Source organism: Dipodomys merriami, unplaced genomic scaffold, assembly GCF_024711535.1.
Source record: "Dipodomys merriami isolate MVZ:Mamm:240054 unplaced genomic scaffold, mDipMer1.0.p SCAF_20, whole genome shotgun sequence".
NCBI lineage: Eukaryota > Metazoa > Chordata > Mammalia > Rodentia > Heteromyidae > Dipodomys > Dipodomys merriami.
The window spans coordinates 31,866,703-31,893,880 of record NW_027203382.1 but is presented as its reverse complement, the minus strand read 5'-3'; the positions used below and the strand labels follow the sequence as shown (position 1 = coordinate 31,893,880).

General features: G+C 35.1%; 1 protein-coding gene across 1 annotated transcript in view; it reads right to left on the bottom strand.

Moving 5' to 3' along the window:
• The window catches only part of LOC138833027 (A disintegrin and metalloproteinase with thrombospondin motifs 6), a 209,476-nt gene that overhangs the window by 53,563 nt on the left and 128,735 nt on the right, over window positions 1-27,178 (bottom strand). Inside the window, exons 15-20 of the mRNA XM_070031386.1 lie at window positions 23,548-23,650; window positions 10,374-10,507; window positions 8,737-8,860; window positions 7,809-7,889; window positions 3,571-3,734; window positions 2,817-2,955 (exon numbers count right to left, since the gene is read on the bottom strand). Coding sequence (XP_069887487.1) covers window positions 2,817-2,955; window positions 3,571-3,734; window positions 7,809-7,889; window positions 8,737-8,860; window positions 10,374-10,507; window positions 23,548-23,650 — 745 coding nt within the window. The remainder of the gene's footprint in view (window positions 1-2,816; window positions 2,956-3,570; window positions 3,735-7,808; window positions 7,890-8,736; window positions 8,861-10,373; window positions 10,508-23,547; window positions 23,651-27,178) is intronic.

Below are 27,178 nucleotides of genomic sequence, written 5' to 3'. Positions count from 1 at the left end.
GTAGGGTTATGTGTACTGAGAGGAAGTTCAATAATTGTTATTTACACTAGCATACCCACTCTAGGATGTTCTATATCTTTTGTTGTGTTCTACTTCTAGAGTTTCTACTAAGTAAAATGATAGAAAACAAAAGAAAGGAACTTTGATTTACTTATGCATTCTAAACTCTCAGGTTGTATACTTGTTGAAATTAATTCCTTTCACTCATTGGCTGGCTATTAACATGCATTAAGTGCTTTGTGTGTCCTAAAATATTGTTCTACCCTGCAAAATGAATCTGTTATATACAGGCTTCAGTGGTCAGGCTGTGGGTTCTGTTTCTCAACGGCTAGAGTTCAGTTTCTCTGAAAGTCAAGACCCATGATACACAAATTTAGGTGAGCTCAGAATCATAGATTCTTGGTCCTTAAGAACTCCTACTCAGTAGGTCTGAAATGGGTCCCCAGATTGGCATTTCCAATAACTTCTCAGTTGATGTTGATGCTGATGGTCTAGGGTCCTTACATTAAGAACTACTTACCAAGCCAAATGATACCACATCTGACAACTTCCAATCACTCTACCTCCCACCCCCAAAGAAGGCAATAAGCTAAAGGTCGAATTAATATTCATCACCACTCACAAGCAAACAGGTTTTAGGTTCCAAGAAGTACCTCAAATATCTAAGATAGAAGCTCCCGCATCAAAGACATACATATAAGGAAGAGAAAATACTCCTTCCAGGGGCTTTTCTCCCACCTTGTTTTTTGTTTGTTTGTTTTGTTCTGACTCATAGGAAGTCAGATGTAATTTTTCTCAATACAAGTGTTATGAATCACCACCAACGTTTTAGGTTTTCCTCATAAATTTTACTTAAATAAAATAATAATTTTCCTTTCAGATTAATATTTCATTGCATTCCCCCGACCCCTTCCCCCCTTTTTTTTGTTATACTATCTGCTCTCTGAACAAACAGAATCATAGGGTTGAAAGAACATTGAGAATTTACTTAATCCCTCCTTGGCTTCAGACAAGACTCTCTAAACCATCCCCAAATATAGCAATTTCAGAAAAAGAAGAACAGGCTCTAACAATTTCCCATTCAACATTCTGTCACACACTTGAAGACACTAACATGCTATCCCATTGCCTTCTCTTCTCTAAGCTAAGCAATCCTAATTTTAGCCTTTTGGGATTTCCTAGACTTTAAAGTATTTGGACTCTTCTTTAGTAGGTTTATCTCACTTTACCTCAAGGACTGAACTCTATGTGAACTCTTCTAATGGAGACTTTTTATTGGTATGTGGAAGAGGGAAGGTTAATTTATCCAAACTAAAAGTAATGCAATCAGAACAAAGATATATATGTAAATGCCACTAAAAAAATAAAGCAGTGGCACTCACTTGAATAAACCATGAAGGACTTGAGGACACTCATTAGTGGCATTAGCAGGAACTTTGTATTTATTAAAAGAAATGGTAATGTGGTATAGTCTTTAAAACTGTATTATAAGTTATCATTTCACATGTAAAATGGGTAGGGATTAGAAAATTAAAAAATATAACTGTACGTGATGATATTTCACACAGAAGAGAATATTAAAATAGCATTGCTCATTTGCTCTTTTGATATTTTTATATGGCCTTCACTATGAAAATTGGAGTTGTAGTAAATTGATGATTTAATTCTTATGAGCTTAAAATTACGGAATCTGTTATATGCTAATCCTTTCTCTGAAAATAATTTCTCCAAGTCTCAAAGAATCAGAGGCTATTAGAGACTCAGTGAATATGGGACAAGATAAGAAAAAGTCCATGTGAATTCACATTTCTTTAATTTAGAATGGGAATGTAATACATTGAATGACTCACTTAATTTCAACTTCACCCATTCTAATCATCACTACTGGATAGTGAATCTTTGCTTTTGGAGTGGTGAGGTGTTGTTCAAATCCAGACTAGGTCTGAGGAATCGGTTTGTTTCTTTGGCTATTGGGATCAAAGTATATGGTGGAGGTGATGCATTAGTCTCCAGAGAGAAGGAAGATGCTGCTTGCACAGCACTTCTACTCACCAGTCCATGCAGCAGCAAGGGTGTTGGCTTTGAAGGAAGCCAACTGTCCTGCTCTCCCAGCCAGAGGTAAAGAATTGCATTGGTGGCCACTAGAGGGAGGAGGATTAGGAATAGAGTAAATTGTGGGGAAAAGGCACCCATGAAAAACGCACATGGGACAACCAACATATCACCAACCACTGCCTAGCAGCTACTTCTATCTCTCTGAGGAGTTATAATGGGATTGCTATACACCATTAGCCCAGAGAACCAGACACCAATAATTATTTGTAGCATCCCATTATGTAGCCTCTTAACTCTGATGGCTGGAGAAGGGAGTTGGTACAGAATTGTGGGAAACACACCATCATACAAACACAGGCACACATACATTCTCTTCCCCCACTCTTAGAAGCTGTATCTGTGATCTGAGTTTTGCCCATTTTCTTATGGAAAACTATTTATGTTCTTTACGAAGAATATATTCACCAAAACAAAACAAAACAAAAAAGCAGCCCACCTTCAAGATAGTCAGGAAGAACACCGGCAGAGACACTCATTGTGCCAAGATGTATTTTACCAACAAATCTGTATAAATTACATGAGGTTGAAAACAAATGGAATATAATACAATTAAAGTAAAGTTTCTTTTGCTAAATTACAGCTTGAAGCAAACCTGCAAAAAATGTTTCCAATTAGCTTCTTCAACCAACACAAAGTTCAGCTGAGAGAATGTTTTGCTTTCCATCCTGCCCACTGGGTGGGCTGCCTAGTGGGTGTCTTACCTCCAGCACAAGTAGCTGAGCATTCTGACCAAGGCTGATGATGCCACATAAAGCCAACTTCATTATCTCCACTGCCAGTCCGAGTAATGGGAACATTGAACTTATACCTAATTCCCAAATTCTGTTCCTGGAGTAGAACCTGTCATTGAAAACAGCTGGTGAAGATAATTAGAATAAAATGAGCCTTCACTCAGATATTTATTATTTCTTTTGAAGAAGAAAACGTTATATAGCAAGTCTTATAGGAAACTTAAAAACATTTTAAAAGTATCTTATTATCTATCTGTCTGTCAGTCTTTGAGAAAGAGTCTTGCTATGTTGCACAGGCTGGCCTCAAACTCAAGATAGCTTTCAAAAGCATATACTTTAAAATGGTTCTCCTTTTTGGGTATGATAAAGGGGGAATGAAATTAGTTAGTGTTACTATGTGGAGATGTAACAATGAAATCCCAACCTCGCCTAACTGATATAAGTCAATAAGTTTTCTTTTCCTCCTCTTATTTTCATGGAAGGTTAGAAATATTTCTCTCATTTGTTTTGTTTGGATATAAAAATATTATTCAAGAAAACAACAAAAGACAAAACAGATACATAGAAAGAGCAAATACCTTGACTCTGCACAGATTCTGAGGAAATTACTTGCAGTTACCTTGATTTCATCACCAGTAGAACAGACATAATAAAATCTGACCTTTTCTCACCTCACAAGAGGGAAGTAAATATAGTACAAATAAAATGATAAAGACACATTTACCATGACAATGAGATTTTCAGAAGTGGGACCTAAAGCTTCCAAGGATTCCGGTTCATCTGTTGGTCTCTTGTAGTGAAAAGCTGTTCCAGCAACATCAAACTTCCTAGGCCAGTCAATAGTCCAGGCACCGTTAATATAGTAATCATCCCCTTCAGATTTTAAAGCTAGAAAATAAAATGAGAAACTTCATTTCCTAAATTATCATAGGCACAAAAGTATACAATGAACATGGATGTTCACTTAGAGAGATGATGACACTTGACCAATTCCTCCTCCCTTACCTCCCTCCTTCCATGATTTCCTCCCTCCCTTCCTCTCTCCCTCCCTCTCTCCCTCCCTTCCTTCCTTCCTTCCTTCCTTCCTTCCTTCCTTCCTTCCTTCCATCCTTCCTTCCACAGGGTCTAATTGTAAAAGACCTGGCTGTCTTCCAACTCTTTATCCTTCTGGATCAACCTCCTAAGTTTTGGGACACCACCACACCCAGCTGACAATTTTCTTAAATACAAATTAAAACAGCAATTTTTATGTGAACATTAAGAAGGTATTCCTTAAATATTTATGTCATTGATAGAAAAGAATGAAAGGTTTATCTGGAATGATAAATAAGGAATTAGCAAGGAAAATCACAACAAAAAGAATAATTAGAAAGGGGGTAGAGGTGAGGATCATACTTATTTTTTACTTTTCAGCTATGCATATATTGAATTTTAATCAGAATAACCCTCTCTATGGCTTTCTCTTTCCCACTCTTAAATGTCCATTGATCATCATCTTTCAGTGTTTCTTTATATCATTTGTTTGCATAGTTGCAATGTATTTCAAAATGATTCAGTCTTCATTGTTCTTTTTCCCTTTCACTTTAAGTACTTAATTTTATGTTATGTGAATCTCACCTCAATAACAACAAAACTGAAAAAAAGAATAAATGCCAGATGGATAAATGTTTACATGTAAATGTGGTTAAATGATAAAGTGCCAGAAGAAAATGTCGCAGAACTTTTTCTCATAACATTAGGATATAAGAAGCTTTTCAAAGCATGAAAAGAAACTCAGAGTCTTTTGAGGAACCTCCATACTACTTTCCAAAGTGGTTGAACAAGTTTACATTCTCACCAACAATGCAGTAGATTCCCTTCTGGCCACATCCCCTCCAGCATCTGTTGTTATTGGAGTGCATCATTATAGCCATTCTAACTGAGGTGAGGTGGAATCTCAATGTTGTTTTGATTTGCATTTCTTTTATGGCTAGAGAGGTTGAGCATTTCTTCATGTGCCTATCAGCCATCCTTCTTTCCCCTTCAGAGAAGTTTCTCTTTAAGTCTTTAGCCCACTTATTTATGGGACAGTTGTTTCCTTGAGGAATTGTTGTTGGGGGATTTTTCTGAGTTTTAAGTATATTTTAGAAATGAGACCCTTGTCCATTGTATGGCTAGTGAAGATCTCCAAATCCGTGGGCTTTCTATTGATTTTGCTAGCTATGTCCTTTGTTATGCAGAAGCTCTAAAACTTCATGCAATCCCATTTGTCCAACCTTTCTTTGATTTGTTGTGTTTCTGGGTCTCTATTAAGAAAATTTTGGCCTATGCCAAGAAGACCTAGGGTTTCTCCTATTCCATCCTGTAATGTTTTCAGAGTGTCTGCTTTGACTCCGAGGTCTTTGATCCATTTGGAGTTGATTCTGGTGCAGGGTGATATATAAGGATCTAGCTTTAGTTTTCTACAAGTGATTAACCAATTTTGCCAGTACCATTTACTGAAGAGGCTGTCTTTCTTCCATTCTATTTTTTTAGCTTGCTTATTGAAGATTAGGTGGCTATAGGTCTGTGGGTTCATTGCTAGATTTTCAATTCTATTCCATTGGTCCTGAGGTCTGTTCTTGTGCCAGTACCAAGCTGTTTTGATTACTATGGCTTTGTAGTAAAGTTTGAAATTAGGTATTGATATTCCTCCAGCACTGTTCTTTCTGTTAAGGATCATTTTTGCTATTTGGGGTCTTTTATTGTTCCATATGAATTTTTGGATTGTCTCTTCTATTTCCTTGAAGAATGAGGTTAGAATATTGATAGGAAAGTAGCCTGGGGCTGGGAAGGTGGCTCAGTGTAGAAAGCTTGCCTTGCATGCATGAGGCCCTGGGTTGGATTCCTCAGCACCACATAAGCAAAAAGAAACAAGCTGGAAGTGGTGCTGTGGCTCAAGTGATAGAGCACTACCTAGAGCTGAAGAGCTGAGGGACAGCGCCCCGAGTTCAGGCCCCATGACCGGACCAAAAAAAAAAGAAAAGAAAAGAAAAGAAAAGAAAAGAAAGTAGCATGGAGGTTCCTCAAAAGACTCCACATAGAGCTCCCCTATGACCAAGCAATCCACTTTTGGGCATTTACCCAAATGATCACAAACAAGACCATACTAAAGCTACCAGCACAACTATGTTTATTGCAGCATTATTCACCATAGCTAAGCAATGGAACCAACCTAGATGCCACTCAGTAGATGAATAGATCAAGAAAATGTGGTATCTATACAAATGGAATTCTATGCCTCCATCAGAAAGAATGGCATTGCCCCATTTGTTAGGAAATGGAAAGACTTGGAAAAAATTTTATTAAGTGAAGTAGGCCAGGCCCAAAGAAACATAGGTCCCATGGTTTCCCTTATTTGCAATAACTAGTAAATGTTAGAGACAAGCAGAAAAGGTCAGATAAAATGATGTTAAGCAAAATGAACCCCAAGATAAGGACACAAGTGGTTTTTTCTTTCTTGCTATTGTTTCTAATGTATTTATAAGGTATCACGTGATTTTTGTTGCTTTGTTTGTCCTTCCCCCATGGTATAACCCCTACTTTCACTGTATTTGATGTTGGTATAATTTGTGGAGGGAAAGGGAAAGAAACAAATTGTTTAAATAGGGATACAGGTTGCCCCATTGCAACAATGAGATGTTTAAGATGCTATGTCGAAAAACAAACTTTACTATTGGGGGTGGAGGGGGATGGTGCAGTCATGGAGATGGATGGTAGGGGAAAAAACAAAGGAGGAGGCAACAATGCTTGATAAGAAATGTACTCTGGGGCTAGGAAGGTGGTTCAGTGGTAGAGTGCTTGCCTTGCATGCATGGGCCCTCCCTCGGTTTGATTCCTCAGCACCACATAAGCAGAAAAAGCCAGAAGTGGGGCCGAAGCTCAAGTGGTAGAGCGCTAGTCTACAGCTGAAGAGCTAGGGAACAGTGCACAGGCCCAGAGTTCAGGCCCTACAACTGACAAAAAAAAAAAAAAAAGAAATATATTCATTACCTTGCTCATGTAACTGTAACCCCTCTGTACAGTATTTTCTCAATAAAAAGGTTATTTTTTAAAAAAGCATTCAAAAAAGAAAAAAGAAGAAAAAAAACTCATAAAGGGAAGGAGATATAGTTTAGTGGAGGAGCACTGCCTAATGCCTTCTGTTCTATTCCCAACATCCCCCCATCAAAAAAAATCCTATAGAAGATTAATAGACACAATTTCTAAAGCCTCTACAGGAAAAAAATATATATATTCAAAAAGTTTTTTTAAAAAAGACTAAATATCTGTGGTTCATGCCCACAATCCTAGCTATTCAAGAGGCTGAGACCTGAGGATCACAGCTCAAACCCAACCTGGCGGGGCGGGGGGGGGGGTGGCGCTGGGAAGGTGGCTCAGTGGTAGAGCGCTTGCCTTGCACGCTGAAGGCCCTGGGTTCAATTCCTCAGCACCATATAAGCAAAAAGAAAAAAGCCGGAAGTGGCGCTGTGGCTCAAGTGGTAGAGTGCTAGCCTTGAGCTGAAGAGCTGAGGGACAGTGTCCAGGCCCAGAGTTCAGGCCCACCACTGGACCCCCCCCCCAAAAAAAAAGATATACAAACCCAACCTGGGTACAAAAGTCTGTGAGACTCTTAATTTTAGTTAGCCACCAAAACAAACAAAAAACAAACAAACAAAAAAACAAAACAAAACAGAACTAGAATTGGAGCTGTGGCTTAAGTGGTAGAGCTCTAGCCTTGAGCACAAAACTTCAAGGATAGTGCTCAGGCCCTGAGAGCAAGCCCCACGATCAGCACCAAAGAAAAAAAGAAAAGAATAAGCTAGCATTTACATGTGATCCTATAAAACTTGGAACTTAACTTCATTTCAGCAGGAAAATATTCTACCTGAAAGCATGTCTTTCACTTCATAATACTGTTTTGCTTTTCCTCATGTATTTTTAAAATCTAGCAAAGTCACTTACCAATGTAGTTCTTTGACACAGCAACTTCTCTGACTTCAATGTGAACAGAGCCTCTTGGTATCTGCACCACTTCCATGTAGCCTGGGACACAGAAGATAGTCAGTAGTAAGCAGCCTCTACCAGAAAATGAGTGTTTAGTAACTACCCAGCAATCAGTGTTTTTTAGTTCTTCTATTTTTTCTTTGACTTTGTACTTTACGAGTTATGAAATATGGGCTTCTTTAGGTTCATGGATATATTTTAGGACAAAAAGTGTTTGTTTTTCTTTAAAATTGTCTCAGGGTATTTTTAAACTCATCTTTTTTTCTCTAACACACAACCCTCACATCAATATTCTAGGCATTCACATCTTAAATTGTGTATGATAGCATAAGACTAGATAGTCTGAGACACCCAGAAGGCTGAAAAAGGAGAATACAGGTAGCTTGAGTTTAGACATTTGTGTTGTGAGCAACACTGCATGACATCGTATTAAAAAAAAAGGAATCCAGGGCTGAATGTAACTCAGTGTGAGAATAATTACTGAGTATGAAAGAAAGGCTAGGTTGTATCTTTAGCGCTCTCTCTCTCTCTCTCTCCTCTCTTTCTCTCTCTCTCTCTCACACACACACAACCAAAGGAGGGAAGGAAGGAAGGAAGGAAGGAAGGAAGGAAGGAAGGAAGGAAGGAAGGAAGGAAGGAAGGAAGGAAGGAAGGAAGGAAACCAAGCAAGAAAAGAAAGAAAACAAGCATAGTTAAATAAAGTCAAGTAGGAAAAGAATAGTATTTCCTCAAAATATTTTGCATGAAGCACATTTTTATTTAAATGACTGAAAACAACTTAAGGAAAAATACCATTGTCTTCCTACATAAAGAAACAAACGTAAGAGGAGAAAAGAAGTGAAATGTTTTGTGATTCTGAAGATACCAGAGACCAGAACATACTCACCTCCTCTGGGTAAGGAATCATTGAAGAAACCCTCAATGGCATCACATGTACTTCCATCCCCTCCGCAGACTCGACATCTATCTTCCCTTGCATCAGATCCCAAAATATTATCACAACCTACATGCTGAAAACACACAAGAATGTTCAGTGAGTCAAAAAATAATTTCTTGGAAGCAGAACTAATCAGATACATATAACCTACTGAAGTACTCGCTCTTCCAGTAAAGGAAGTAAAAATAAGAACTCTCTTCCCTTTGCCTTCTTTTATCACTAAGCCCCAGTGAACATTTCTCAACCTCTAAGTTTAAAGAAAAAAAATTTTGACTCCAGGAATAGATGCCAATATTCCTACTCCAGCTCGTGTCTTCTTTTCTGTATACATCATGTTCTAATTTTTTAAGTAGTGTAATTTATTAGCAATCAATCTTTTTCTAAAACTAAGCAAGATAGCTTATAGTCATGTAGAAGGTTATATCCGCAAGAGTCTTGACTAACCTTATGATGGTTTTTCTCTTGTTAAAGCCATTGTTTCATTATAGATATTATATTATTAGCATTAGAGGTTACTGTTTCCACTAGCTGACTAACAAAGAGGACATGTAAGCATGCCAATCATAAAGCTGAAATTTTACCTTTTATTTCTGCATTTAAATATAAAAAGGTGGAATTTTAGTATTTTTAGTATGTTTTGGTGCTTGAATTTGCACATTTAATCTTTAGCTATTGCTACTATATGTTATCCCTGAATAAAAAACTGTACTTGGGCCATTGTAACCTGTAAAAATATAAATACCATCACAAAAATAACTTTTCTTCAAGGAGATAAGTACTGTCTCTTAGACACACACACACAGACACACATACACACACAACTGAATCGCCACATCCATATGCTATTAACCAGAAAGGCAGGGATTTTTCCAGGAAAAGCTGAAACTAAGCAAAACAGACAGCATTTTAAAAAATCTCCTCTTTCTCAGTTATTTCTCTTTATCATTTAGTTATGTTCTTCTTTCCAAAGTTAAACAAGATCATCGAAGAAAAAAATGCTGAGAACAGTGGTTTTTGTGGCTTTTCTTATTACCATGATTCATACATACATCTAACAAAATAGCATGGATTTTCTCTTACATTTTCCAAGTATTCCGACAAATTTTCTAACATAAATGCTTTAATAAGATAAAGACTAACTGTATAAGGAAAACCATTATAAATACTTTAAAAGATAAAACAGGAGGACTACAGCTGTATCACATTTTGAAGAAAAATTATGCTGTAAAAGACATAACACCTGCAAATGAGAATATATGATAGCCATAGGAATATTCTTTCTTTTTCAACCATTTTATTTATAAACTGAACAAAAGAATAATGGACATTATAGCCCTAAATATCTTCATATCCCTAGAAACTGCTTTAAACAATTAGAATATCAGATTAAGTCACATTAGTCTAGTGCTTAAATATGAATAATTCTTTCTGTATCTAACTACCTAACTGTCAGACTTGATTTAAAATTGAATTTGCCTAAAGGCTTTCTTAAAAACAAACTGACAATAGAAATAAACACCATCTATTAGTTGAGAAAAAGATAGAAGTCGCAAAATCCCAACAATGAGGAGTAAAATCTGAGTAACCTTGCATTCTCCATTGATACAGATATCCAATGAATCTGCATTGCACTGGGTCCCATCAATTACTGCAGGAGCACGTTCAGTGTAGAAATTGTAACCTTCAGCCAAACAGTTTAATGCACAAGGTTTTACACCACCTGAACAAATAAAACAGAAGAGCAATTTTTTAAAATGGAATTGTTCTTCTTATGAAGAATGAAGTAGTAGTAGCTACAGCAAAATTATAACTCCTACATATGGTTACCTGATTATATACCTACATGTGTATGTTTCTTTCCTCTTAAAAAAAATTCATGTTTGCTGGGCACCAGTGTCTCAGGCCTGTAATCCTAGCTACATAGGAGGCAGAGATCTGCAGATTAAGGTTCAAAACCAGCCTAGACAGACAAATCCAAGAGATTTTTTTTTGGGGGGGGGGGTCAGGTCGTAGGGCCTGAACTCTGGGCCTGGGTGCTGTCCCTCAGCTCTTCAGCTCAAGGCTAGCACTCTACCACTTGAGCCACAGCGCCACTTTCAGCTTTTTTTTTTTTTTGCTTATGTGGTGCTGAGGAATCGAACCCAGGGCCTCATGCATGCAAGGCAAGCGCTCTACCACTGAGCCACCTTCCCAGCCCCGAGAGATTTTTTTTTTTTTTAAATCTCCAATTAAGTAGCATAGGGCCAGAAGTGGAGTATAGCCTGGATCACAAAAGCTAAAAGCAAGTATGAGATTCTGAGTTCAACTATAAGCACTATAAAATAAATTAATTATTTTCCTTGTTTTTGCAACTTAAAGAAGACCCTTCTGAGTAGTTTCAAGGTTTTAAATTTTTTCAGGTATTTCAAGTGTATATTTTCAATATATTTTAGTTGCCAAAGGAATCACACTGGATGTAATCGAATGTTTTAAAAAATTAGGAAAGAAAATTATTTCTAAAAAATAAAGGTAATAAAGTTTAAGGAGGATTGAAATAATAAAAACAAAAACTTGTTATATATATATATATAGACATATATATATATATATATATATGTACACTTGTGAAACTTATAAGTAAATTCTGCCACAACAAACAGGTATATGTATTAAAACAAAACCAAATTTGTTCAGCCCTTCCTAGTAGTATCACATCCTAAGAGCTTATCATGTTGAGATATATTCTTGTGGGACTAGTAGTATAAACAGAAAATTAATAACAGCATTAAAACATGAACAATTCCTAAGAGATTAATAAATCATAGAATCAAAAATTCATTTTCAACATTTCTTCATTACAACTGAATAAATATATCTAATGTTCTTTTGTGAATAACTGCATATAATAATTTGAGTGTTATCATCTTATCATAGAAACTTGTACTTTTAAAGGCTAAAGTAAAAAACAGTAGCCATAAGAACAGTAAATATCATGACTTTATAGTAGTATATTGGATAGCAAAACTAATGTGAATTTATTGTAATGAAAACAACCCATAAAAAGCTGTCACTTATAAATATGTAGTTATAAAATTCTGAGTTAAAATATTTATTTTGTGAGGTCTATAATACTTTGGCTTTATTCTTGTTAGGCTGACAAATTTTTTCTTAGAAATAAAGAAGACAACTCCAAGAAAAGGTAATTAGGCAGATAAATAAAAATATTATGCCTAGGTTCTACTGAAATTTTTAGAAATCTGGTTTCTGCAAAGTGAGTAGATGTAAAAAAATGGTATTAATAAAAATAAGAAGGAGTACATTCTACTAATGTAAATTACTATTTTATTTAAGTTGTCATGCAAAAATGTCCCAATGTTGTTAGATATAATTTATGTTTTTAATAAAAGACAAGGGGTGCCGCCTGTGGCCCATGCCAATAATCCTAGTTACTTAGGAGGTAGAGACCTGAGGATCCCAGATGAAGCCAGTCCAGGCAGACAAATCTAGACTCTTATCTCCAAGTAACCAAGTGAAAGCCTGAGGCCCTGAGTTTAAGTCCCAGTACTGGGGGTGCAGATTGGGGGAATGATGAAATCCTAGCCTTTTTTTCTTTTTACAAAAGCATAAACTACTCTGGTTTGTAAATGTTGGAAAAACTTTTCCTAAGCTACCAGTTTATATACTGTATGGCTAAAAATCAAGTCCATGTTTTTTTCCATTTTTCAATGAAAAATGTTTCTACATTAATAACTAATAATATTAATTTTTGGCTTAGGATAATGACATATTTTGCTATACTAACAAAAGAATGAAAAGTAATAAATACAATAATTTCTTCCTGAAATCATAATAAAAGTAATCATTTTATAAGATTCTCATGAATAGGATGACTAATTTTTTGTGGATTGTATAGAGATTTTTATAATAATTATCAAAGTTAGCTCTTTTCTCATTTCTAATGTTTTAGAATTTAACATAGCACAGTATGTTGTAAGTTTGCTTATCCAACCATAACATAATATTAATTATATGAGGTAGTATTTGGTTGGAAAGACACTGATTGAATTCCTTAGCCCACTGTACTAAACCATGAAAATGGGAATAAATTTCTTCTTTGTTTACTGCTGCACATGTTCGGCTTTTCCTGTTACAATGAACTTTCAGAAAAGGTACTTTTGAAGTGACATAATCAAGATGGAAGAAGAGAAGCTTTTATTATCCTCTAGCAGAAGCAATTGCTTTTACAACTACCTACAAACGAGAGTACCTTTTGTGAGACTGAGAATCCATGGGAGTTCTAGCATGCCATTGAAACAAACAAACAGAAAACCTGAGAACAGGTTTAAGAATAGTTTTGTTTCCAACATCGTGTCTCCTCAGGATCGCTGTTGCATTGGTTCACCCTTCCTCCTTTGTCTCACCATTTTGGGGAGGGAGGAAGGAAAGTGGTGGAGAAATGAAAGAGTGGGTAACAATGTTCAACAAGAATGTATCTGTTGCCTTAGTTATGTAACTGTAACCCTTCTGTAAAACACCCGTACAATAAAATTAAAATTAAAAAAATTTGAGAATAATTTCATTTTATCTTCATCATAGTCTCATATCTGCATCAAAAACAACCTCTCAGCCCATTATCTCTCCAATAGGGTACAAAATGAGATAATAAAAGCTCCTCAGCTGTCTGGGACACTACACGAGGGACCCACTTCTTTTTCATCCTGCCCAGACTACCGTGTTGATGGGTATGTCTTTAGTGTTTAAAAACAAATCTAGAAGCAGAGAAGAAAAGCCACAGGCTCAATAAATGACAGACCGGGAAACAAGTAAAATCAAGAAAACACCATCAAGACAACAACAAGCAAACAAATCTAATGAGTAAGAGATCTACAAAAGATCTGATAAAGAACTAAAAGTAATTAAGTTAGAGATAAAGTAGCATAAAGATACTGTATGAGGTTTTGTGTTGATGTTCCAGTGAAAATAAGAAAAAATAGAAAGGGAAGAATGAAGGACAAGAGAAAGGAAAAGAAGAAAAGAAAAAGAAAGCTAAGGGAGCTACAGAAGAGCAAAGATATACAACTGACTTAAATCAAAAAGCAAGACATGAATAAATGAGATGTTTGATAGATCTCTCGCTCTCTTAACTATCTGTCTCATATACACAGAGCAAAGCAAAGCAAAACAAAACAGAAGTTCTGTAGCTGAATACAATAAATGAAAAGTGCATCAGAGACTATCAACAGTAGACTCAATCAAGTGGAAAAATAATCAGTGAGTTAAAAAGGGGTCATTTGACAAAAAAAAAAAAAAAAAAAAAAAGGAGAAAAGAATGGAAAGAAATCCAATCCAAAAGGATTTATGGAAAATCATCAAAAAGAACTGTAACATTCACATTATGTGGGGATCTTCAGAAGAGAAAGGAAGCTTATTTAAAGAAAATAAAGTGGCCGAAAACTTTTCAAATCTGAGAGGGACATCTAATTATAGGAAGCTCAATGTTCTCCAATAAGGTAACCCAAAGAAAATCTGAAAGGTATACTATAATAATAAACATTAAAGAAAAGGACATAATGTTGAATGAAGCAAGATAAGAAAAGGTTCATCACACTCAAGGGAGCTATATAAGTATATCCACAAATTTATCTGCAGGTCAGTAGAGTGGGATGATGGATTCATAGTGCTGAAAAAAACAACTGCCAACTAAGAATACTTTTCCTGACAAAGTTGTCCTTCTGAAATGAAGGAGAGATAAAGACTTTCCATATAAACAAAAGCTGAGGGAGTTTATCACCACTAAACCTGCCATACAAGAAATGCTAAAGGGAGTTCTTCAAGCTGAAATGAAAGGATGCTAATTAGTAACATGAAAATATATGAATGGAGAAAGTTAACTGGTAAAGGTAAGTATATTGTAAAATTCAGAATATTCTTAATACTCTATAAGAGATGTATAAATCACTTATAACTAGTATAAAGAGAGAAATAGTAAAAGTAGCTACAGCCAAAATAATTTAATGGGCACAAAATAAAGAGTTATAAAATTTGATATTAAAAAAACCCTAAAATATAAGAGTGGGGAACTTTTGTATGTGATTGAATTTTAGTTGATGTCAGCTTAAAATAGACTCCTATAGCGATAAAATGTTTTATGTAATCCTCACAGTAACCATAAAGCAAAGACCTTAGTAAATACACAGAAGAGAAACTGAAAGAAATCAAGACATACAATTACCAAAAAGAAAAAAAAGCCAGAAAAAAACAGCAGCACAAGATGAGGAAAAAAGAAATTAAAGGATCAATAAAACAGACAAAAACAAGTGACAAAATGGCAATAGTAAATCCTCATCTACAACTACTTACATTAAATATAAGCAGATTAAATTCTGTATTCAAAAGATGTAGAGTGACTGAGAGGCTTTTTCTTTTTTAAAATTCACTCACATATTCCCTACAAGTAACTGACTTCAGATTTAAGTATACAGAAACTAAAAGTGAAGAAATAGGGGGAAAAATACTCAATTCAAGGCCAGCCATGTCTGATCACCCATGTAATCCCAGCTACTCAGGATGGGAAAATCATGGTTTGTCTGATGAAAAAAAGAAAGTTAGACTCTATGTCAACCAACAAAGTAGGTGTGGTGGTACATATCTGTTATCCCTGCTATGTAGGAGGTATAGGTTGGAGGATCACAATCTATGCTAGCCTGGGCAAAAACTGTGAGACTCTATCCAAAACATAATAAGCAAAAAAGAATTGGAGACATGGCTCAAGCTTGCCTAATAAGCCCCGTAAGTGTGAAACCCTTAGTTCAAACCCCTGTAAAACACACACGCACACACAAATATTACATTCTAATAGAAAGTAGTAGGAGCTACAATTATATTAGACAAAATATCTTTTAAGTAAAAAACCAAAAAAATCCAAGAAAATTACTATCAATAAAACTTCTAAATACATATGCATCTAATAGTAGAGAACCTAAATATATAATAAAGCGAATATTAACAGATATGATGAGAAAAATACACAGCAATACAACTGTAAGGGACTTCAGTAGTCTGCTCTCAAAAATGGATAGATCATCTAGACAAAAATTCAACAAGGAAACTATGGAGTTTACGCTGTAGTTCAAATGTTCTTAATAGACATACAGCATAACAGCATCAAAATATATTTCTTTCAAAGGCATGCAAAATATTCACTAGGATAGGAACTAGGTAGGCCATAAAAGAAGAAATTTAATACTGGAACAATCCAATACTAGAATAATTAAGTAGGCCATACAACAAGAATTAACAAATTTAATACTAGAATAATTTCTATCATTTATTCTCATCACAATGGTCATGGCCAAGTAGGATTTATCCTAAAGATGAAAGGATGGAATAACAAATACAAATCAATAAATTTAATACATTACATTATATAAACAAATAATATTTTACATTATATTGTATAAAAAGCAACAGGCAAAGCCTAGATGATCATCTGAACAGATGCAGAAAAAGCATCTGACAAAATCTTCATTATAAAAATTTTCAAGGGCTGGGAAGGTAGCTCAGTGGTAGAGCACTGGCCTTGCATGCATGAGGCCCTGGGTTTGATTCCTCAACACCACATAAGCAGAAAATAAAAGAGCTGGAAATGGTGCTGTGGCTCAAGTGGTAGAGTGCTATCCTTGAGCTGAAGCGCTGAGGACAGCACCCAGGCCCAGAGTTCAGGTTCCACGACTGGACATCCCCCCCCCCAAATTTTTTTTTCAACAAGGCTGGGTCGTGGTGGCTCAGACCTGTAATCCATCTACTCAACAGGCTGAGATCTGAAGAATGTGTCCCAAAACCAGCCTGTGCAGGAAGTCACTGAGTAATCTTATCTTCAATTAACCACCAGAAAACCAGAAGTAGAGATGTGGCTCAAGTAGTAGAGCACTTGCCTTGAAGACAAAAGCTCAGGGATAGTACCTAAGTCCAGAGTTCAAACACCAGGATCCCACCAAATTAGGTACAGAGGATATAAATTTCAAAACAATGCTTAATATGCAATAGTGTTAAGTTGAAGATTTTTCTTGTAAGATAAGGAACAAGACAAGGATGCTCATTCTTGCTACTTAGTACTAGAAGTTCTAGAGAACAATTACATAACAAAAGGAAATTTTTAAAAATCTAAACTGGAAAGATAATTGTTGTTACCATATCATATAAATAAAAAACCCTGAAGATTCTACAGAACTATTAGAATTAATAAGCAAATTCAGTAAACACAGAATGCAAAATTGACAAAGACTAGTAGCATTTCTATACACTTTAACAATGAGCTATCTAAAAGGAAAATAATTCAATTTTCAACAGCATGAAAAATACTTAGAAATAAATTTTAAAAGTAAAGGATCTGCACACTGAAAAGTATAAGACACTGATGAAAAAAATTAAAGGAAACACAAAGAAATAGCATATGTATTTATCAAAAGACTTAATATTGGAAGTGGCGCTGTAGCTCAAGTGGTAGAGCGCTCGCCTTGAGCTGAAGAGCTGAGGGACAACGCCCAGGCCCAGAGTTCAAGCCCCACGACCGACAAAAAAAAAAAAAAGTCCAAAAGACTTAATATTGTCAATATGCCCATATGCTACAGAACAATATACAAATTCAACTCAATCACTACTAAATTACAATGGCATTTTTTAGAAATATAAAAAAATCCTAAAGCCCATATGTCATCAAAAAAAGACCTTGAATAGCCACGAGTCTAGAACAACAAAAATATGAAGCATCAAGTGGTGGTGTAGCTCAAGCGGTAGAGTGCTCGCCTTGAGCTGAAGAGCTGAGGAACAGCACCCAGGCCCAGAGTTCAAGCCCCATGACCAACCAAAAAAAAACAAAAAACATGAAGCATCACACAAGTTTCATATTATTATTAAAAAATTATAGTAACCATAACAGCATAATAATTTTATAAAAAAGATATACAGAACAATGGAAAAGCATAGAAGCCCTGAAATAAACTTGTGTATTTAAAATAATAATCTTCAACATTTGTTCCAAGAATGTGCAAAAAACAATAAATAAGCCCATTAATAAATAGCATACGAAAAATTTGGTATTTACACGTAATAAATAAAATTGGAGTCTTATCATATGCTATACACAAAAACTAACCCTAAATGGATTAAAGACTAAAATACAAAAGCCTAAGCTAAAATTATCAGAATAAAACAAAAGGATAAAGCTTCAAGGCAGTGTGGTTTGCAATGACTTTGATATGACACCTACAGAATAGATGACAAAAACTAAGACAAACAAGTGGGATAAACAAGTGTTGTTCACAGTAAAGGAAACAACAAAATGCATTGGAATTGGCAAAAATACTTTCTCGCCTATTAGCTGAAAGTCACAAGATAACAAATGGCAGAAGCAATTTTAAGAAAAGGGAATCCTTACACTTTGTTGGCAGGAATGTGATTGGTTACTACCAAATGGAAAACAGCAAAGAGTTTCCTCAAAAATTTAAAACCCAAACTGCCATAAGATCCAGCAATTCCCCTGTGGAGATATATCCAAGGACGGTAAAATCACAATTTCAATGAGATCGCTTCATTCTCATAGCTTATTTCCTAACAGCCAATACACAGAAACAATTTAAGTTGTTGATAGATGAGTAGACACAGAAATTGTGAGGCATGCACATATGTACACATGCATGCATATATATAGTTTATTACTATTATGAATTATGCTATACATTTCAGTCTTCAGTAAAAAGCAATTGCTATCATTTGAATCAACTATTTAGAAGACAGCATGCTAAGTAAAATAAATCAGGCTGAGGAAAAGAAATATTGCATGATCTCATATATATGCAGAACCTCAAAATGTCAAACTCATAAAAACAGAAAATAAAGAGCAAAGGTTGGCCAAGTTGGGAGAAATTGGGAAAGTTTTGATCAAAATGATAAACTTCAGTTTTAAGAATAATAAATTCTATGCTTCTAATATACTATAGTTAACTGCAACATTATATAATTGTGCATTAAGCAAAAACAAATAGAGAAGTGGGGTATACAAATGAAGAGAGGAAGGGGGAATAGAATGCAGCCATATTATTCAATACATACCCCATTAAAGTAGGAAAATTGAGAGCAATGGGCTGGGTAGGACAGAGAGAATTATAAAGGGGTGATGTTGATCAAGATGCATTGTACTTATAAATTTATTTGTTGAATGGTATCTCCTTTGTACAACTACCTAAAGATAATAAAAATATAGTATAAAAAATAAAACTTGGAAGAGGCAAAGCCAAACAGAGAACGTGAAATCATATACTATCTGTAGATTTTGACATGCTTCTCTCAATTTTGGGTGGAAGAATAACACTCTCAGTCTGCTTGACTTCCTCAATATGCATAGAATACTATTCAATAACTGTAGAAAACATATCATTCTCACATGTACATAGGACATTCATTAAGAATATAGAAAATAGGCTGGGAAGGTGGCTCAGTGGTAGAGTGCTTGCCTTGCATGCATGAGGCCCTGGGTTTGATTCCTCAGCACCACATAAGCAAAAAGAAAAAAGCCAGAAGTGGCGCTGTGGCTCAAGCGGTAAAGCGCTAGCCTTGAGCTGAAGAGCTGAGGGACAGCTCCCAGGCCCAGAGTTCAGGCCCCACGACCGGACCCAAAAAAAAAAAAAAAAAAAAAAAGAATATAGAAAATATCAAATATTTAAAAATTATAACAAAGTAATTTTAAGAAATTCAGTAGAAAGAGGAAATCTAAGCATAAATATATGATGTTGCAGTTAACGATAATGTATTAGAAGCATAAAATGTATTACTCTTATAACTGAAGTTTATAATTTTATAAAATCTATTGTAAGTAAGAACTCGTAACAATTTTGCAAACTCTTTCAAAATAAACATTCTACTTCTGGAGTCTAACTACTAAAACTTGTGAAAGACACCACAAGTATAAAAAAGTAAAATTCGGTATTATTTACAAATATATATACAGTAATATAATTAATAAAAATATAAAGCCCATATATATGCATATATATAATATATCATTATATAGAGTATATCCTGAAACTATGGTTGTTTGCCATGGAAAAGTCTACCAACTCAGTCAGCATATTCACAGAATAAGTAAGACAATATAGAATCAGCAAATATTGTATTAGACAACCAATTTAATACATTAAAGTAATAAAATATAAAGTAGAAAGATAGAAATATGAGATGGAAATGAGAATATGACTGTCATGAAAATGTAATCATCAAGACAACTATTAGAAAATCCGAGCTTAGAAATGTTACAATAAAAAGTTAATACACTAAAGTCAATTTTATTTTTATATTCTAAAACAAATAATTGAGGAATATATTCAATAAAAGATGCACAAGATTTTCTACTCCATTTAGAATGCTCTACTCAAAGGACAAAAAGTAAGAAATGCTGGTGATGATAAGAAAAAGGAACTCTTATAAACCGTTGGTGGGAAAATAAATTAGTGCAACCACTATAGAAAACAGTACTAAGGTAGGTGCCTCACACATCAAAAAATAGAACTATTCAGTTCTAAGTAAATATCCAAAGGAAATGAAATCATTATACCAAAGAGATACCAAAGCACACCCATGCTTTCAGTGATACTATTCCCAACAGGCAAGATATAGAATCAATCAAAAACCAAGATAGCAATTCATTAATCGAATGGATTTTTAAATTATACATATAGACAGTCACATTTATAAAATTCACATGTATATGAGAATTTCAAGATCTCTAACATAGAGAACTAGTCATATTTGGTATATGGAAATACTAATTATCCTGATTTGATTATTATATGCTACATGTATCAAATTACCATCTTGCACCACACAAATAAGTGTGGTGATCAGATAGAAAATTTAATTAAATGTGATTTTAAAAGGCAAAAGATTTGAGCAGAGTATGCAAAAACATAAATGGATCATAACTACAGAAAATGTGTCAATCATCACAATAGGCAAATTAAACACTAGAAAAAATATTGATAAGTGAAATAAACAGGACTCTCAAATATTATTGGTGAAAATGCAATATAGTACAATCACTTCACAAAACATCCAGGAGTTCTTTTAAAACTCAGCTTACACTTGACCAGTATTCTTATCCCTTTGCCTTTACTCAATGGAAATGGAAATATATGCTCACAATAAGAGCTTTTCGCAAATGTTCATAGTAGGCATGAAAACTAAACACTAAGAAAAACAGAGGTGTCCATCAATAGTAGGATGAAAACTCATTTCGTCAATGGACCATTGCTCTGCAATAAAAAGAGATAAGCTATTTCTTCTGAATTCAACAATGTGAATAGATCTCAAAAGCAATAATAGGTTTAAAGAACCCTTACAGAGAACAGTGTATATAGCATAATGCAATTTATATGAGGTTCTGGGATAGATAAAACTAAGCTATGCTGATAAAAACAGAAGTCAGAATAACGGCTGCCTTGGGAAGAACATGCTGTTAGTGACTCTAAAGAGCTATAGGACAATTTACATGGAGTGTTTCTCTCCCTTCAAAGCTCACATGTTGAAATCCTCATCCTCAATGGATAGGAGATGGTGTGTTTGGAAGGTGATTAGGTCATTACTCAAGAAATGGATTAGCTGAGTGCCTGTGGCTCACGCCTATAATCCTAGCTACTCAGGAGGCTGAGATCTGAGGATCATGGTTCAAAGCCAGCCCGAGCAAGAAACTCCAGGAGACTCTTATCTCCAATAAAGCACTAGAAAACCGGAGTGGCCCTGTGGCTTGAGGCCTGGCGGCTCAAGCATTAGAGTGTTGGCCTTGAGCAGAAGAGCTGAGGGGACAGCGCCCAAGCCCACAGTTCAAGCCCCATGACCAACAAAAAAAAAAAAAAAAGAACTGGATTAGTAGGACATCAAAGTATTCTTCTTTCTCCTGTGATAAGCACAGAAGATGGTAATCTGCAATCCAGAAAAAGGCCCTCACCAAAATTCAATCATGCTGCACCCTAATCATGGACTTCTAGCTTCCAAGACTGAGAGGAATAAATCCCTGTTATTTAAAGTCTTTAATCTATTCTAATTGTTTATAGAAGTTTGAACTGGCAAAGACTTCCTCTTCAATGGTAATTCTGGAGGTAATGGTAATGTTGCATTTGTCAACATTCAGGGAGAGCACAGTAAGATTTGTGCATTTCATTGAACATATTCTTACTTCAAGAGAAAAAAAATAAAAATTGAACTATGGTTAATGGCATGCATGATGAAATATTTAGAATAAAATGACTGTACTTTACTTTGGAACATATCAAATAAAATTCACAAATTGATAGAGAAGTAGCTATGTACCAAGTATATAGTAAAATGCTAGTGGTAAAAAAAAAATTAGTGATGAGTATAGAGATACCATTGTAAAATTCTTTAAATATTTCTCTATGTTGAATGACTCTTGAGATTCTATAGAGACAAACAGTAAACATTTTTGAAAGTACACTTTTAGTGGCTGAGAAGGTGACTCATTGGTAGAGTGCTTGCCTTGTATGCATGAGACCCTTGGTTCGATTCCTCAGCACCACATAAGCAGAAAAAGCTGGAAGTGGCTTAAGTGGTAGAGCACTAGCTTTGACCTGAAGAGCTGAGGGACAGCACCCAGGCCCAGAGTTCAGGCCCCACAACCAAAAAAAAAAAGAAAAAGAAAACACACCTTTATAAGTTTAGTACATGCAGTTTTACCAAGCATGACAAAATAAATAAGTAAAGCAAGGGAGCAAGCAAGAAAGAAATTTCAAATAAAAATATACCAACACTCCAACTGTATCATGCAGCTCTTTTAAAGTGGAAAGACTCTCAGGCATTTCCACATTATCCCAGGTATTTTTAAATTGTATTTCCTTGCCCTTAATTTTTGTGAAAATATGCTTCCTGAAGAGCAAATAGTGACCCCAAAGCAAGGTGAAAGTTAGTATGCTTAAGTTCAGTAAAAATTTTAGATTTGCTGAAAGATAGCATGTCTTAAGCAGAATCGAACTGCAGTATAGGAAAACCAAATCTGGTATCTACAGTAACAGCGAGGAGCTCTGCATTCTGGGAATTTGTGGTTGTTTTCCTCCGTGGACCCATATAACCATGGCTATCACCAGTCTTCTGTACATTCAAATTTTCCCAGAGGAAAAATTCAATGAAATTTAGTTCATATTTTGAGAGCAAAGAAACCCCATCTGCTTGTCAAAGAACTAGTGATTGATACATGCCTACATTAAAGAGCCAAAGTGTTTCTAATTGAAAAAACAAACAACTAATCAGTAGAAAGATCTTTGATGTTGTCTAAAAAAGAACTCATTTTCCTGTTTCTTGTGAGTTGATTTATAATGGCATACTTTGTTATAAGGATGATGATTAGAAATATTCAGTGATTATAACCTAATGTACCTTTATACCAAGAGAGCCTCAAACAGATCTTATCAATTTTCACAAATTTTCGCAGATCTTATACAATTTTCACATACATATATCATTTCTAGGAGTTTTGTATCTTGTTAAGTAGACATTTGATTTCAAAATATAATTATATTATATTAACGTAAGTCTTATCACAGGGAAACTAAAAAACTAAAAAACTATGAGCCCTTTAAAATAACACTAGCATTTCCCTGCTTTAACATTTAATTTTACCTAGCATGTTCATGAATGTGTGTATGTGTATGTGTTTATTAATTCTCATATTTGCAAAGCTCTGAGAAGCAAGAATGCTCTGCCAAGTTTATACATTACCTCCAGTATAGGGTTTCCAGTTATAATACTTTCCTCGGAAAGGCATATTGTCAAAGTCTGCACACTGTTTTTCTCGAAAATCTCGGGAACCCAAAGGGCATGGCTAAAATAAAATAAAATCATAAATGGTACCATTGTTGTAAAATGCCAAAACCAAGGGACAATGTCCCTAAAATTAAAATCACAAAACTCCATTGGATTAGCCAATCTGCCTTTTTTTCTGGTTGTAATTCTGGAATTTATCATTTTACAGTAACTATTCAGATAGAAGTGTCTGAATTGTCATGATAGCCATTAAGGAAATAACTAAGACGATTTAAACAAAGCTAAATGTTAGCTGCCATATCATTTTACATTTGAATGCATATCCTAGTCTACTTTGTAATCAACCCATCAAGTGTCTTCTTATAAGCACATACAAAAGCTAAAGGAAGAAACTAAGACACAAAAGTTGTTTTGCTAACAATATTTTGAGGACCAGGTATCATAGTCATAGGTCTTTAAGAGTCAGGGCTATAATGACATTCAGCACTATGAATTGGTTTGGACCTCTACTGTTTACGGACAAAAACTATCTTTTAAATGAGGAATGAACCAGGTAAAATGCCAGGCCTCAAGTCCAAATACCTTCAAATTCCAGAAAGTTGGACTTACTAAGATTTACATTTCATTTATTTTACAGAAAATAAAACACTAAGTTTGTGTAACACATATACATGCTTTGTGGAGGGTAGGGAAAGACATTGAGAGGGTGAAGCAATGGTCATCAGCTCATAAAAACTTGAAATGCTTCTTCTCTAAGAAACTTTTTCTTTCTATTCTGTTTTGTTTTTAGGTCTGAGACTGGGACTCGAACTCAGACCTGTCACTTTTGCTCATTAGCTAGCTCTCTACCAACTGAGCTATACCCTCCAACCCCATCTAACAAATTATTTAAAGAGAAAAATCTTGCTAATCTAGCTAGACCTAAATTCCAAATACCACAAGATTATCCTAAACTCAAATTCTAAGTATTAAAGGATTTAAAAGTATAGTCTATCACAGTGTTTGAACAACATGAATTAATTTATCTTTGAAAGTCCTATCACTGGAGCATTTAAAAATCAGAGTTACTGATTTTAAAACACAGAGAAAACATTCTCCTTACATATGAAGCATAGTATGTTATTAGGTAAATTTCCTACAATATGTCATTATTAATGACAACTATGTTATAGGCATCCCCAGAGATCATCTAGAGGACCTTTCTAGTACTTTCCTTTGGAATTGTACATTTGTGCCATATGATTTAAAAAAATATTGGTAGCATGCTTATACTCTATTATGAAAAAAGAGCCTTGAATCTTAAAAAGCATTTAGCACATTAAATGATGACACTCCCAAACTGAAACCTAATGAATATTCTGATCAAATTGCCTTTCTTATGTGCCTTTAATAAAAAATATTACTCAAAGCTATTTATCATAAGCTCTAGAAAATAACATGCAGAAGGATATAACTGCAGTTGTTTGTGCTAGTACTTGGAACTTTTAGAATTCTATGGATTAAAGGAATGCTTTTCTTTTCTACTATTTTTCAAGAATCCCACATAAGAACTGAAGTTGTTAGTGGATTTCCATGCACCCAAACTACTTTTAAAGCAAAAATACCAATTTCAAACACTATAGGTAATATGCAGTGTAGGTACAAGCTTTCACACGGTTGCGTGCAAGCAACACTCGAGGGTTGGTAATGCACCAACCTTAACAGTTCATCCAATACCTTTTACACTATTGGAAGAAACAAGACACAAGTGGGAGAAAAACTACAGAATGATTTCAAGCAATATAAAGAGTATATGAGAACATCTTGCAGTTGTCAGTTGATGCTGTGCATAGGTGAAAGAAGGATGTATCAGGGAAATACTGATTGAAAAGAAAACCTTGAATATGTTCCAAATTCTTGCAGTAATTGAGAGATTTAAAACAAATGATTTTGGAAAAAGAGGGGTTCTATAAAGAAAGAAACCAAGTAAAGCAACAGAGACCAGAAGGAGAAGATTATATGTTAAGGATGATTAGAGAAAGGCCATCTTAGATGAAAGAGAGGAAATGCAAAGAAGCATAAGAGGAAATGACATTTCATAAATAAAATCCAGGCCATGCCAAAGTTCTTAACTAACAAATGAAGGCAGCATGAGGGACATTCACTAAAAGCAAACAAATACAAATACTATTTTTCAATATTTTCTAGGAATTCTCCTAAAAAAAGAAAAGTAAAAAACTGATAGAAGGATATAACTGTTTAATGAAGCACTTAGATAATTTTTGGTAGAACAAATCCTCTCTTGTCCTGTGATCAGCACATAACAATACAACAGTACCTGCTAGTACCTGCTCCATGACATGCCCATCACAACGTCCTATCCATCCCTCTCAACACTTTTGTGAAGTAGTCAGACCTACTAATCTCATTTTATAAGCAAAAGTAAATGGATACAGAAAGGTTGATTAGTAGAAATTTCAGAGGGCAGGGACACCTTCTATATCTGAATGGGAGCATCATCAGGACAATCCAACACAACAACAAAAACGAGGATTGATATAAATGAATAGCCACATCTGTCTGGCAATAAAAATATTTGTAAAAAGAGATGACAAATCAGATTTTACGTGAGAAGCACAGTTTAGCAAGCCCTGGTTTAGTGTGTCAATATAACAACTACTTTTCTGGGTAACATTTTGTAGAAGAACCAAACTGACGTTCATTTTTGAGCTAACACAGAAACATACCTTTCAAGAACTGATGTTTTGGGCTAGGAAGGTGGCTCAGAGGTAGAGCGCTTGCCTTGCATGCCTGAGGCCCTGGGTTTGATTCCTCAGTACCACATAAGCAAAAAGAAAAAAGCCGGAAGTGGTGCTGTGGCTCAAATGGTAGAGCACTAGCCTTGAGCTGAAGCGCTGAGGGACAGTGCCCAGGCCCAGAGTTCAGGCCCCACGACTGGACCCCCTCCCTCCCAAAAAAGAACTGATGTTGCACAAGATGACTACACTTTGTGTACAGTTATCTACAGAATAGTTATACTGTTCAAGCCCCATGACCACCACCACCAACAACAAATACACATTCTGTATATTCCTTTTTTTTTCATTATCAAATGCATTTTCACTTCATCTTTATTACACTAGACCCACCTTCAACACACTCAAATTCTAATGTTTTTCTTCCTCTTCAGGAAAGCAACACATCTTAGCAGTTTGTATTCTGATGGTTGGAGACTGTTTAAAATCCACCCTCCGCTGCTTAGCAAGTCATGGCATTGACAAGCTAGTGCTGTTCTCCTATATGGACATCTTTGTCTAAGTTACACAAAGATACTATGTGGGCTAATAGAAGCTTTGCTTCTATGCTAAATCTTTAACAAGTTGCAAACAAAATTCCTGACTCCCAATTATTAGATACTCTCTGGGTGTCTAATTTATTTCCAAAGTTAATTTTGGTGGCCAATGTATAGAAAGAATCATATTGATCTCAGTTTTAACTTTTTCATTTTGTCCCCCCAAACACTTATTCTTTAGATGTATGTGTGTAAGTATGTGTGTGTGTGTGTGTGTGTGTGTGTGTGTGTGTGTGTGTGTGTGTGTGTATCAAA